General features: G+C 45.9%; 2 protein-coding genes across 2 annotated transcripts in view; both read left to right on the top strand.

The window, feature by feature from the left end:
• Nucleotides 1-6,561: 6,561 nt before the first annotated feature.
• On the top strand, nucleotides 6,562-12,022 carry tnfaip6 (tumor necrosis factor, alpha-induced protein 6; the record flags this gene model as incomplete). Its single annotated transcript, XM_084452076.1, has 6 exons — nucleotides 6,562-6,661; nucleotides 7,845-7,982; nucleotides 9,105-9,266; nucleotides 11,153-11,381; nucleotides 11,555-11,595; nucleotides 11,904-12,022. The coding sequence occupies 6 exons, from the start codon at nucleotides 6,562-6,564 to the stop codon at nucleotides 12,020-12,022; spliced, it is 789 nt and encodes a 262-aa protein (XP_084308202.1).
• A 2,706-nt stretch (nucleotides 12,023-14,728) lies between these two features.
• The window catches only part of rif1 (replication timing regulatory factor 1), a 23,973-nt gene continuing 23,442 nt past the window's right edge, over nucleotides 14,729-15,259 (top strand). Inside the window, exons 1-2 of the mRNA XM_084452075.1 lie at nucleotides 14,729-14,845; nucleotides 15,023-15,101. Of these exons, the coding sequence (XP_084308201.1) occupies nucleotides 14,733-14,845; nucleotides 15,023-15,101 (192 nt within the window). The 5' untranslated portion in view covers nucleotides 14,729-14,732. The remainder of the gene's footprint in view (nucleotides 14,846-15,022; nucleotides 15,102-15,259) is intronic.

Genomic DNA, 15,259 nt, shown 5'->3' with positions numbered 1-15,259 from the left:
CAGTGTACAATGAAAAGCTTACTTGAGAGCCTCTCGCATCGAGACAGTAAAACCAAGAGACAGTAAAAATCAAAAAAGTACAGTATTTGAAGTAGCAGCAATGACAGAATACTAAATTAAAAAATACTGAATATGAAATACAACATATTGTGTGTGGAAATAGCAAAATAGTACAAGTGACCGTGGTGTATACGCTGTGTCCTTCCCAGAACACACACGGGAAATAGTGTCCCTCAGTTTGTCATTAATGATCAGGCCCAGTCATTCGTGTGCTAATGAGGTCGGCCCTCATTAACAAGATCAATAGTTTAATTATCCTTCATGGTTGACTGACTGACAGGCTCTGCTGGAGAGGGATGCAGACTCAGGATGACAGGTTTTCCGCGGGGGTGTAGAGGAAGTAAGTGTTGACGTTGACGGGACTGTGAAGAACAGCTCATCAGAACAGTCAGACCACATATTGCTGACTATGACAGATGTCTTTAGCTCGCTCGCTCACTCAATCAAAGCAGGCTTTGGGTTCACATATAGTAGTCCTAGCCTTTTATGGGAGAGAGAGAGAGTGTGTGTGTGTGTGTGTGTGTGTGTGTGTGTGTGTGTGTGTGTGTGTGTGTGTGTGTGTGTGTGTGTGTGTGTGTTTGTGTGTCTGTAGGAGAAAAAAAGTGTGTGTGTGTATAAGAGAGAAAAAAATGCATGTGTGCATGCGTGCATGAACAGGCAGCTGTGAAAGTGCTTCCCCTGGTCGTCACCTCATCTCGTCACGCTGCTGACAGACTTGTCACGCTGGGTGGCTGTCCGCAGATCGGATCTGTCACCCGGTTTCTCTTCCTGATTCCTCACATCTCGGCTCCTTTGTCCTTTTTGTCTGTCATGCTCTCCGTCACTTCCTCCCTCCCTTTTTCTTGTCTTTTATTTTTCTCTCATACCTCCTCTTTACAACTCATATTCTCTATTTCAGCTCAATTCCTCTTTATTACTTCTCTCTCTCCTTTCCTCTCTCTCCACAGCGGTCTCTAGGTGACCATATGAAGGCTAGTCCTGGGTTCGATTCCCGGCTCGGGTCCTGTGCCGCATGTCCTCCCCTCTATCTCTCCCACGTTTCCTGTCTCTCTCAAATTGTCCTGTCCCATTAAAGCTGAAAAGCCCTAAACAATATCTTTAAAAAAAGAAAATGAAAGAGATAGCACCAAGTGATGCAATCGAGAGCTGCAGAGATATAGTACACGTGTAATTTACCATCTGGATTCACCTACTTTCATTTGTTGTGGCAAGCCGCTCACACCTTGTAGGGGAAATTCAATGACTGACAATCACAGTGACAGTTGGAATGTGAGAAGCGCTTCGTTTTAGCGAGACACTACTATTTTATTCCACTGAGGGAAATTCCACTCAACAACACTCTCACTCATCTAATCTCTGACACTGACACACATCCTTATGTTGTGTCTCGGTCTCTCTCTGTCTCATTCGGCCTTTCCCAGTCCAACTCACTTATCCGGCTCCAGTGCATCTTTTGTTGTCCAAATAGCTTAAAACACCCATGGCCTGTCTGTCAATGCTCTGCCATATTGTTTGTAAAGCCTGACCCCACAGGAGGTCAGTGCTTCCATAAAAACACAATGAGAAGTCAACTCATGGTGCATTCTTTCCTAATTAACTTTTGACAACAATATTGTAACCGCTGCAGCAAACACAGCCTGCTTGTTTTCACTGACAACAGGCAGAGGGAGAGAGAGAGGGATGGATGGATGGATGGATGGATGGATGGAGGGAAATAAAGAGAAGAAGTTCAGCAGCTAGTGTGTGAGGATTAGCATCTCTTTGTGATGCAAATGTTTTGTTTAAACTATGGCCTAGTTCCCATGTCCTGATCCAGAGACAATACGGGGAACCAACTGGATCTCTGCTTTGGTTTGTTTTTCACACAGATGGACAGATAGGAAGTCACCAGCTCGCCCGTCTCCAGGCCCCAAGGTTGGCATCCACACGCTTCCATGCTGGGGTGCTCCTATGCCCCTGTGTCCTCCATGCCAACAGGGTGCTGTTCAGCAGAGCATATTACCCATAACCCCCTGCCCACAGAAGCTCAGTGGGTCATAACAACCTCATCATTAGCCTAATAGAATGTAATGTTTTGATTAGAAGGAAATTTGTCCAATTTCAATGCTTATATTCTCATGTAGGCTTACCTGTATCATTCACAGTGTGCGTGCCATCATGAGACGTGTGCTAAACAATATTACCACGGTTGCCATGAACAAAATGTCAGCTGCTCTGTATCATCTTTTAGCTAGAGAGGGTTATACTTCTCTGAATTAAGTGATAGGCTACCTTGTATTTCATTACAAGGCCAGATCAGTCCTGTGGTCTGATGGGCAGCTATCCGTTATTATGTGGCGCCCTCTGCTGGAGAGGGAATGCAACGACAGCTTTCTCGGCGGCCGGAAATAGATTTGCTATGACGTCATCATTAAGGAAACAGCTGGTCGGTCGCTACGGCAACGCGTCAAGCAGCTGATTGATGTAAACAAAATAACGTTAACGAAATGAAAAAAGCATTCTGTCCCATTTTGGTTCACATAATTGGTCATAGTGTTCACCTATTCAACGATGTATGCCCAAAAATAATTACAAAATTCTACTTTTGTTGTAATCTTATATCAAAGTATATCATTTCATACTTCCTGGAAAACGGTAGGTCACGTGCAATGACGACACCAGGTACCTTAGATTTTAGGCCAATAATCTCACGACATCCACCCGTCAATCAACGCTATCCTCCTATCGAATCTGTCTAAAGTTCTTAAAGGAGAATGCTCGTTTTTGACAACCTGGACCTTATTTACGACATATTATAAGACGTTTGACTCACCGAGATCACTTTGGTGTAGTCAGGAGGCCTGTAGAAGAAATTTAAAATCTATTATTATTTTTATATAATATATAGCCTATATATATAGGCCTAATTATATAATTATATCCATGTAATGGCGGTGGACGGGGCTATAAATGTCAAAATACAAGACTAAGGTCATGCAAAACACTATGATTACATTGGATATTTGTAATACCTTTGTAATAGGCTGTAAAAGTTAGTTTACTACAAATTAAATTGGTCCTATGTATCCTTGTTAAGACAAAGATTACACTGGGACTCTGGTCACAGACGGGTTTGAGCATTACCAAAGAAATGTAATCCCTCCAAGTCTCCACTAGATGGAGCCAGAGTTGTGATAGTCAGGAGGTGTTTAATGAAAAGGTAAACCATTCTACTCTACTAGGGACAGTCAGAGATTAGAGATCCCGGATGCCAATCAGAGATAAGAGACCCTGGATGCCAATTCCAATTATAGCCAAAGAGTATAGAATGCCAAGAGGTGACACTCCATTCATTCTGCTATGGAACCAAAACGCCCAAGGACTGAGCCTGAAGTTGATTGCGCAACATGTGCTGCACTGTTAGCTGTCAGTGTCATGCACTAACTTTTTCATTTCGCCACTTGTGTTTACTAAACAATAAATAATCACGAGTTCGCACTATTACGATCTCACTCTTCAAAATATACAGTTAAATCTGCCCAAATACAAGTTACTCATTCTATATAGACTGATGCAGCTACATCCACAAAGGTTTACATAAGGTAAAGATTTTCACTGAATTTAATTTCATGTTCAGAACCATTACAAGCTATAACTTGGCTAGACTAGCCATCTTCAGTAACACCAAGGAGCTGTGTCTGGGAGGTAGGAGGGGGGGCAGCATAGGCTGATGGAGCCCCAGAGAGAGTGTGTTTTAAGAACTAAACTAGCAGAACAAATACAGGCCTGTGTATACACACATACAGTATATAAAAGATAAAGAATAAGGATCCTGTAAATGTTTTTTTAATAAACCGGATTTAAGGTAAATCAAGTAATGGTAATGGTAGGGAAAGGGATGTCTGGGGCCCCCTGCTGGAGCTGCTGCCTCCGCGACCCGACCCCGGATAAGCGGATCAAGATGGATGGATGGTAATAATGTGATTTGACAGGTTTATTCTTGTCTTATCCTTGTCCTCTGTCTCTGTGGCGTCGTCTGTGTTAGGCACGGCCACCAGTGGGAGTCAGCGTTAGACATGATGTCCCAGGGCGGGACCGTCTGGTGAGTGACCGTCCGCTCCTGTCTGTGGGTGAGGCTAGGACGGGCTATGTTACGGTGTAACCGCTCCCGGTCCGGCTCTCCCCTCACGTACCTCCATGCCCTTGGCTGTGACAAACCAAGTGTGGCGGGGTGGGGTCAGTGCTTGGGTTGGGCCAACTTTTGGTATGGTTTCACCTTGGAGCACCGTCTTGTTTCCTGGCCAGCCAGTCTTTTTTTACTGGGCCCAGCAAGAGTGTGTGATGCGGTCACATAGCTCCGCTTATGCCAATAGGAGCTAGCCCTGTGGGGCGGAGCTCCACGAAATTGAACGATGGTTACGCATTGTAACTCTAATTCTATGAGTGGAGCGGAGCCCCAAAGGGCTAGCGTAACCATTGGTCTGATTAGACTCACCATCCTCCTGTGTGTGTGTCTGTGTGTGTGTGTGTGTGTGTGTGTGTGTGTGTGTGTGTGTGTGTGTATACTGTGCATGCAGCATGTGTGTGGTCAGACAGAGCACCACCTGTAGTTTGGCACGCACCAATGGCAGGATGTTAAGTCATGAAGTTGGAGCCAGTGGGCAACACAGTAAAAACAGCCCTGGAACAAAGACTCACTTATCCTTCCTTCAATCCGTGTCTCCCTCCTCCCAGCCCTCCCTCCAACACCCCCCCCCCACATACCCCCCCCAACACCCCCACCCAAACCGTGTCTCATGTGCAGAGGGTGACCAGCTAACCACACAATGGCCACAGACCAACAGAGACTCTGGACAGTGAAATGACAGCCTCCTACATGTCATCACACTGTAGTATAGCAAGTCTCTATTCAGCTGCTATTGCTCAGGGGAACTGTCTGTAGATGTGCCTACATACAGCCAGTTGTGAACAGGAAATTACCCTACTGATGTCTTTCAATTCAGGATTCAAACTCTCCATGCCAGTGCCATATAGTAAAGTTGAATTGTCTATTGGTTTCACACATACACACACATACACTGTTGTATCAGTCCCTGTGTTTGTGAATAGGATTTGCAGAGTGTGAAAAATATCTACTCAACCCACACAGGGCAAAATTGAGATTCACAGTAAGGCATGGATGATGTCAACAGGGGCAGATAATTTAGCAAAGGTCTTTATAATCAGTCAAGGCTGCAAGCAATTATATGAAACAGTCTAAAACTCCAGGAAATCATGCATGCCCTCTGAAGAACAACAGAAGTCTATATGATAGTAGCCTAATGTTCCTGAGCCAGAATTTCCATGCGTGGGTCTCAATGAGAGGGCGATGCATCGGAATCATTTCCTGCTTCTTCTGGAAGCAATTCAGAACAATTTTCACCCCACAGCTCTTCGACCCACATGAGACTACAGAAGTGCTCAGTTGAAGTGTGAAAGCAGGGCCCACCAACATTGTGGAGAGTTGTGCCAATATACTGCTAAGATTTGTCACATTTTTATATTAAGTAGGCATATGGTTGTCATAATTTATTATGGCAACTTATTGTGGCTTGCTAAATATAATATATTGTTGTTTTCAAAAAATCTGACAGATATTGTAGGCCTATGTAATGTAAAATATTTCATTCTCCTCATACTCAGTATATGAGTATATAAGTACATATGTTCGTACTGCAGGGTTTACAAGAGTGCTGCTTTCGGGACATTGACCTTAATGCTTCTCGTGATTCTCCAGGGCCAGCTGGAGCAAGCAAGACATCTCTGTGGAAGACAATCATTTTTCAGAACATTGTTTGTTTGACAGTTGACGTTTTTTAAAGACCACTTTTGTGGGGATTCTATCTATCTATCTATCTATCTATCTATCTATCTATCTATCTATCTATCTATCTATCTATCTATCTATCTATCTATCTATCTATCTATCTATCTATCTATCTATCTATCTATCTATCTATCTATCTATCTATCTATCTATCTATCTATCTATCTATCTATATAGAGAGAAAGAGAGAGAGAGAGAGAGAGAGACCAAAACAATAAGAGGACAAGGTTCTGTAGAATGCAGGGTTTCACTGGGCAAGAACTTCAGTGTCCCTCAATTACAGCCACCACATCCATGTCACACAGCCATGACACCATGAGGTTAACCTGTGATGTGTATTACAATTAGTCCGGATCAGAATGAGTTAATGCCACATCATATTTCAAAACGATGACACACTGAACATCTGCAAAACCTCTCACACGTGTCATCATTGCATCAGAACACCAAACACAGGTCTCCCGCGGTGGTACAGTCGCCTAGATCCCAGGGTTGAGCAAGCACCGTGGCTGATTTGACGCAGTTGTGAGAGCGATGGGCAGTAACCAGCCTATATAAGGCTGGACGCCAAATGCGCAGCCAGCATTACGCACGGCAGCAGCAGCAGCTGGAGAGAGAGGGTCGGCGCTGCGCTCCGGGACTGCTCACTTGGAAAGATGCGCGTGTTCGCTATAGTCTGGACCATTGCTTTCCTCTTAAAGGAGGCGCAAGCTTGGGGCTTTAAGAATGGAATATTTCACAACTCCATATGGCTTGGTAAGCTTATGCGATGTTTGCTGAATTTACAAATTGTTTTTCTTATAAAGGTTTTCTTGCGCGCATTTCTGGCGCGCATTCCGAATTAACTGAAGCAGCATTCCGGAGTTCCTTGATGTTTTCAGTTGCATTGCAATTATATTGCTTTAACACAAACGATTGATTATGTTTGTTTTGTCAAAGCGTGTGTGTGTGTTTGTGTGTGTGTGTGTGTGTATGAGAGAGAGAGAGAGAGAGAGAGAGAGAGGTGTGAGAGAGAGAAAGAGAGATTGTGTGTGTGTGTGTGTGTGTGTGTGTGCGTGTGAGTGAGTGTGTGAGTGTGTGTGTGTGTGTGTGTGTGTGTGTGTGTGTGTGTGTGTGCGTGTGCGTGTGAGTGTGCGTGTGTGTACGCGCACGCATGCACAAGGCGTGCATTTATGACCGAGCTCTACATGAGGCTGTCCTGTAAACATGTCTGAGATAATGACCTCTGCAAACTCCAAACCTTCCTCCAATGTTTATGTAAGACCATTATGAGAGGGAGGTGAGAGAAAGTTATACTTCAGTTTGCAGACCCGGCTCTTTTCTGGTTTAACCCAGACAGTCTGTCCCCGATCACATGTATAGATACAGTACAGAGGCCCCTGGACCTGGCACTCCGATTTAGAGACCCACGTTTGATTTATTTTTATTTTTAATAATCTGAAAGTGAGGAGTGAATCTACCACAGCCCAATTTTAATGATAGAGTTAATGAGAGAGAAACATCTGGAACACATTAGCTGCATGTTTACAGTATTGTGTCTCGCCATAGGGAAGACCAGGAATATGACCACTGAGAGAGAGAGAGAGAGAGAGAGAGAGAGAGAGAGAGAGAGGGCCAACAAGGGGGGTGAGGGGTGGACAGTTAGCAACCCTAGTTTAATAATGGTCACCCTCCAAGCACAACATGACAAAGTTGTGACAGATATGCTGACAGACATGTCCTCTGAGTGTTTCATTCCATTCTTGTTCCCCCTTCAGTTCCTCAGAATCTCTGTTTTTGGTTTGTTTGTTTGTTTGTGGCCCCTGGCTTCCCTCAACCCTGTAGACCAGAATCTTTCTACCTTGTTTCCTGTCTCCCGGATGTGACTCCTTGTGGTTACTACTCTGATGCTGATAGCAGCACTGTGGACTGATTGTGTTGTTCTTGTTCCCCTGGACAGAGCAGGCAGCCGGGGTCTACCACAGGGAGTCACGCAAAGGGAGATACCAGCTGACGTACAGAGAGGCCAAGGCTGTGTGCAAGTATGAAGGTGGAAAACTGGCAACTTATGAACAACTGGAAGCTGCTCGCCAAATAGGTCTGCAACAACGACCATCCATCCCCACAACACAAACACACACACGCGCCACATACGCACACACACACACACAGACACAGACACACACTCACTCACACACACACACAGACACACACACACACACACACACACACACACACAGACACTCACTCACACACACACACTCTTTTCTTCTCATTCATGTCAATGTAAACATTGACCGGTTTATACAATGCGATAACCCTTTTGATTGAATGCAACTTTGATTAATGATACACAAAACAAACCGTTTGGCCCAGCAAAAGCAGGAGAAAGGGCGTTTACTTTGCCTCTCTCCCATGAAATCTGTTAAACAAATTCTGCATCCTAATTCTCTTTCCATGTCCCCGTGGCATGTATGTACTTCACATGGATGTAAAAGGACTGCCCTGAGAAAAAATGGAAATAATATCATGCTTACACCTATTGCGAGTAGAAGATAGAAGTTCACAAATGCTCACTTCAGTGAGAGGGGAAGAGGGTCCTTTATTTAAACAGGGTTGGCCTGATGGAGATGTGCATCTGTTTCTGATGAGAGAACCATCCAGTGCTAACAGGACATAACATCCATGCGATGATAGGAGGTGACAGCAAGCAGAGACCTTTCCCTGCTCTCTGGGACTGTATCTCAAACTCACCATTACCATGGGGGACTGTTAACACCTGCGCACTGTTCTCATGCTAGACAGATTGAATCCAGACCTCTGGTTCCGCCACTGGAAAACACCAATCTGTCTCCAGCCCACGGCAATCTCCCTAGGAGGTCTGCCTTTATCTCCCCTTCCTTTCCTGGCTGTGGTCAGCTGATTGTGACCATGGGCTCAGACACATTGGAGTCCATTACACTGATGTAGGCTGCCCCCATTCCGGATTCCCAAATCCAACCCACCCACAACAAGAGTCACCGTAGGGAACGTCTTGGCCAGAGACCATGGATTTACAAACGCAATTTTGTTGACGGGAAACAAACAGCATTTCTGTCCACAAGACAAACGACTTGTTGTCCCTTCAGTTTAGAACGATGGAATTCAAATGTTTGATGTATAATCCGATAGTTAATCCATTGCCATTGAATGTCACGAAACATTTCTCTATCTCCCATAGGTTTCCACATGTGTGCAGCAGGATGGTTCGATAAAGGGCGCGTCGGCTACCCCATCGTGAAAGCCGGAGCCAACTGTGGCTTTGGGAAAGTTGGCATCATCGAGTATGGCTACAGGGTGAACAAGAGCGAGAGGTGGGATGTGTACTGCTACAACCCAGACTGTGAGTAACGCCGGGACAAACGGTGGTAAGGGCTCAGGCAATCCCGGGTGTGAGGTTTGATTCAGCCGTGAGCTTCAGCTGAGAGATGGGTGTGAGTGTGTGTGGTTGAGGTTAGGGCGCACCAGGGCCGGAGAGGTTGAGTTAAGCCTGCTAAGAAGGTTTGAAGCAGTTTTAGAATTTAATGGTATTGTCATGTGACAATTTGGAATGCCGTTTCCAAGATTCAACATGTCAAATCTTATGGAAAGACTTATGACCAGAGAGACATTCTAAAACTATGAATGTCTTGTGTTGCACCCGGCTGTGCACTTTCTTGTGATTCCGTGTGTTTCCATCAGTCCACTCTCGAGTGGGCCAGCCGGGGGTGTCGTGGTCTGGTTCCAGCATCCAGCCATGACTAAGGGTAGTGGGGGAAGTGATAGCTGAGAAATACCATACCACTCACAGGATGACGTACGAGTCAACGGGAAGTACGGCTGTGAAGCTCACTACCCTGGATGATTCACAAGAACCTTGCAGATGGAAAGAAAACCTAATGCCTTTGAGGTGTCAGTGGGAAGCAAAGACCAAACGGTGCTCAAAAGTAATATCTTTCCTATAAACACCCAACTAAAGTGCCTGTGAAGTTTTTAAGAGGTTTGGTAAAGTTTCAGGAGTGGCTGAAATAATTATACATGACCACGTACAGCAAGTTTGGCAGCACATTAAAGATCTACAGGCTAATTGGATAAGCAATTGCAAGTCCTGATCCAAATACTATTTCAGATCCTTTCAATTACTTGTAACCTGAGAGGCCTGCCTGGAGTGTCAGGTGGGCGGAGTTTGTATTTTGAGGAACAGCTCATTGGCTCCATGGTGCCAGACAAGACCAATCAAACACCTACAAGTAACTGGATTTGATTTCAAATAGTATTGGACCCAAGTCGGGGTCGACTGCAGGATGGGGGACTTCCTGTTCCAACTCCAAATTATACAGTACATTTTCACATCACCTTTCTAGAGGACAGGAGGTATTTCATTTCCTCTGGTCTACATGTGTTGTTCATTTTCTTAATGTACACAAAAGACCCCCCCCCCCTTTTTTTTCTACTTTATACAGAGCTCACACGCAAGCGCTTAGGATGTCCCATCTTTACATAGTTAGAGATGCAGAGTGGGCCTCGTAGTTCATTCATGCAGTACGCCTTGATTTAAGCGATGTGCACTAACGACAGATTCTTCACCATGTTTTCCTGGAGGATCTTCATCATGGTTTCTTTCCATTGTAGCCTATGTACTACCACTAATAACCCTCTGCCTCTCTCTTCTCCTTCCCTCCTGTCTCTCCTCTCCCTCTCCCTCCCTCCTCTCCCTCTCGCCTCTGCCTCTCTCCCTCCCTCCTGTCTCTCTCTTCTCCCTCCCTCCTCTCCCTCCTCCCTCTCTCCTCTGCCTCTTTCCCTCTCTCCTCTGTCTCTCCTCTCCCTCTCGCCTCTGCCTCTCTCCCTCCCTCCTGTCTCTCTCTTCTCCCTCCCTCCTGTCTCTCTCTTCTCCCTCCCTCCTGTCTCTCTCTTCTCCCTCCCTCCTCCATCCTCTCTCTCTCCTCTGCCTCTTTCCCTCCCTCCTCTCCCTCTCGCCTCTGCCTCTCTCCCTCCCTCCTGTCTCTCTCTTCTCCCTCCCTCCTCCATCCTCCCTCTCTCCTCTGCCTCTTTCCCTCTCTCCTCTGTCTCTCCTCTCCCTCTCTCCTCTGCTGTGCTGCTCTCCCTCACTCTCTCTCTCCCTCTCCTGATCTCTCTCCTCTCATCTCCCTCCCTCCTGCCTCTCTCCTCCCCCCTCCTTCCCTCCTGCCTCTCCTCTCCCCACCTCCTGTCTCTCTCCCTCCCTCCTCTCCCTCTCTCTCTGGCCCACAGCGAAGGAGTGTGGCGGGGTGCTGACCGACCAGCAGAAGGTCATTCAGTCCCCCGGTTACCCTGAAGAGTACCAGGATGAGCAGATCTGTTACTGGCACATTCGCGTGCGCTACGGCCAGAGAATTCGCCTCCACTTCCTGGACTTTGACCTGGAGGATGACACGGCCTGCCTGGCCGACTACCTGGAGATCTACGACAGCTATGACGATGTCAACGGCTTTGCTGGGAGGTGAGTTCCGTTCACAGGCGTCTCTTTTCCCCTGCGATGTGTCTTTGAGCTGTCAATAAGAACAAGTAGTCTTTATAATGTTTAGCAGTCATTTTAGTATTATATTTAGTGTTGAGTGTATGCCTGCCCTCATGTTCTCTCTATAATCAACTAAATCTGTTTATCTTTTACAGGTTCTGTAGTGACTATCTACCAGACGACTTCATTAGCACAGGTACTGCATGATGTCATCATGTTCCTATTTTATGGCAATATATGATCATGGTAATCAAGTTCAGATTGCTCCCATGAGAGAGTGAGGCGTTGTCTTTGTCATGCATCCACAGATTAGATTCTTTCATATCCAGCGAATTGCAATTGTTCGGCAAAGTTTTTTTTTAATGAATCAATATTAGATTGATGCATGATGTTCAGTTCACAAAGTACAATAGGGTGTGGAACAGATGGTCTGAAAGGTTTTAATGTTTCTTGTACATACCGTAGGTATAACACTGTCCCCTTCCCCTGTCTCTCTGTGTACAGGAAACGTCATGACGCTGAAGTTTCTCTCTGATGCCTCAGTGACTGCAGGAGGCTTCCAGCTCCAGTTCATAGCCTTCAATGCCTCCGTTCCTCAGAACAACACCGACTATTACACTTGACCAATGAGCGAACAAAGGCCCTTTAATATTTATATTGCTGTAGTTTTTAACCCATGTAACTGGTGAGTTCTTGAAGTTGAGGAAAATAAACGGAATGTTGTATTAAATTCATAACCATTTTCATGTGTTGAGTGTATTCTGTATGTTATGTTTTCTGTGTAGCCTAAACTGTGTGTGAATGTAAATGTAAATGTTTTTAATGGTAAAGTGTGTCCACGACGTCATGTCTACCACACCGCATTACCTCCAAAATTATGTACAATATTAGATCTGTATGTTTACTGACTACCAAGGCCTAGGCCTACTTTGATATTAGTTTGAATATGCTTATAGTGACATGGAACCATTCATTAGAGCTCAAAGACATCGATATCTATGATCATACACAGAACTACATTAATAATACATTTAAATGTGAACGGCTACATTTGAACATCCAAAGGAATAACAGCATGAATGACATGTTGTATTGCCTATTAGTAGCTCTACTAAATATCACTATATTATAATTAGTGTAGACCTAGGCCATGATTATATGATGCCTTTATGGGGCGGTCCTGCGTGGGGTCAGAGGTGATCAGCGTGGGGTCAGAGGTCAGCAGCGTGGTTCAGTTTCGCGCCAGCAGTGCAGTTCCGCGCCGACTCAACTTATTGGAAAGAAAAGCCCCCAAGCCTCCCTCTCCAAACAAAATAGAGGCTGTTTCTTGTACAATCGGCAGGCTACTGTGGTATTGTGCCAGTATATCGTTCGTGTTCATGAGATCATTGTCTGTCCGCATCTTTCCCTGAGGTGAGTAAGTTTATGCTTTGTTTATAAATTTCGCGGGAGATGAGGGAGGGACTGACCCAGTCCCACAACCAGCTAGCTAACATTAGCCATGCTAGCTAACAAGCTAATGACAGTCATCATATCGTGCTAACAAGCGGCTAAAATCATAAATGTATTGCAGTCTACGTGTAAAGTTATACGTATTAGGGATATTTATAGAAAGCTGTGGTGCCATGAGTGAGGACTTGCTGTTTAGCGAGCTAGCTCACTGTGCTAATGCTAGTCCTCCATATTACACCACGCTTTACCTTTGCAGGTTCTTCCTGACCAGGGGAATTGCTGGTTTGGGACTGTATCCTAGCTCCTAGCCCTGTATCCTAGCTCCTAGTATCCTAGCTCCTAGCCCACTGTATCCTAGCTCCTAGCCCTGTATCCTAGCTCCTAGCCCAGTATCCTAGCTCCTAGCCCAGTATCCTAGCTCCTAGCCCACTATCCTAGCTCCTAGCCCAGTATCCTAGCTCCTAGCCCTGTATCCTAGCTCCTAGCCCACTATCCTAGCTCCTAGCCCACTATATCCTAGCTCCTAGCCCACTATCCTAGCTCCTAGCCCTGTATCCTAGCTCCTAGCCCTGTATCCTAGCTCCTAGCCCTGTATCCTAGCTCCTAGCCCAGTATCCTAGCTCCTAGCCCAGTATCCTAGCTCCTAGCCCACTATCCTAGCTCCTAGCCCAGTATCCTAGCTCCTAGCCCTGTATCCTAGCTCCTAGCCCACTATCCTAGCTCCTAGCCCACTATATCCTAGCTCCTAGCCCACTATCCTAGCTCCTAGCCCTGTATCCTAGCTCCTAGCCCACTATCCTAGCTCCTAGCCCACTATATCCTAGCTCCTAGCCCACTATCCTAGCTCCTAGCCCTGTATCCTAGCTCCTAGCCCTGTATCCTAGCTCCTAGCCCTGTATCCTAGCTCCTAGCCCTGTATCCTAGCTCCTAGCCCAGTATCCTAGCTCCTAGCCCTGTATCCTAGCTCCTAGCCCACTATATCCTAGCTCCTAGCCCACTATCCTAGCTCCTAGCCCTGTATCCTAGCTCCTAGCCCTGTATCCTAGCTCCTAGCCCTGTATCCTAGCTCCTAGCCCTGTATCCTAGCTCCTAGCCCAGTATCCTAGCTCCTAGCCCACTATATCCTAGCTCCTAGCCCTGTATCCTAGCTCCTAGCCCTGTATCCTAGCTCCTAGCCCTGTATCCTAGCTCCTAGCCCTGTATCCTAGCTCCTAGCCCAGTATATCCTAGCTCCTAGCCCTGTATCCTAGCTCCTAGCCCTGTATCCTAGCTCCTATCCCAGTATCCTAGCTCCTAGCCCAGTATCCTAGCACCTAGCCCAGTATCCTAGCTCCTAGCCCTGTATCCTAGCTCCTAGCCCACTTTAATGTTTTAAATGAAGTGAAACGAAATGGCAATTCAGTGTGAGTGTCAGGCCTAACCATGTAGTCAGTGGCTGCATTGACAACTTTCCAGCATGCTGGCATATAGCTTGATATAAGTTAGTTGTGGGTTTCTAGGCTACACTTCTCATAGGGACACTTCTCATAGGGTGGACAATTACGCACTGATTTTGGACGAGGCTGACCAAAGGCACAATAATCCTAGAAGAGCTGGAAGCTGGTGCTTAAGTCTCCTCTCCATACCTACCTGACACATATGGACCATTTCAATGCAATTTTCAATCACTAGGGAAACTGGTCCAAACAATCTTCCTCTTTTGAATATGAACATGACATGAAATGGTAGATGAATTGCATGCAATGTCCATAGTTAAAACAGGAAGTTTGTTTGGACCAGTTGCCCTAGTGACCAAAAATTCTGTTGAAATTGTATATATATATATTCACCCCCCTCCACACACACCTCTCTACCTGGCAGGGTGAAGCCAGGTCAGCGAGGATGATGGCCACCGTGCCCCTGGCCAGTTCCAGTCTCCTTCCACTGCTGGAGACTCTGGAGGACAGCACAGCCGGAGAGAGTGAGCAGACAGACGCCTACCTCACCATCACCAAGTAGGTACCCTCCAGGGTAGTGTGGTGAAGATGCAGCTTTGAATGTGGGGGTTAGATGTATACCATGTTATGGACTCTTCTGTTAAGAGTGAATGACTGCGTGTGTGTGCAACACGTGTGCGTGTTTGTATTCTTTTCCCGTGTACATGTTTTAGCTCTCATGTCTCGTCTCTGCAGTCGCCTCAGTGGAGAAGAAGGGCAACAGTTCCTCCCTGTAGTCGTCAAGCACTTTCCACGCCTTGGTAAAACCATACAGGTGAATGTCTTCCTCACTTAGGCCCTTTCACACAACTCCAACAAGGACCAGCAAACACAGCAAATTCCAAACATTGTTTTGTTGGCAGTTGGGCTTAGAATGTTCTGGAAACTGTCACTTTTTCAATTTGTTATAGAAACAAGGGACACTACATAATA

The sequence above is a fragment of the Borostomias antarcticus genome (genome assembly GCF_949987555.1).
Source record: "Borostomias antarcticus genome assembly, chromosome: 17".
In the NCBI taxonomy this organism is placed as follows: Eukaryota; Metazoa; Chordata; class Actinopteri; order Stomiiformes; family Stomiidae; genus Borostomias; species Borostomias antarcticus.
The sequence above is the reverse complement of the archived record's forward strand: the minus strand, read 5'-3'. Positions and strand labels throughout refer to the sequence as shown.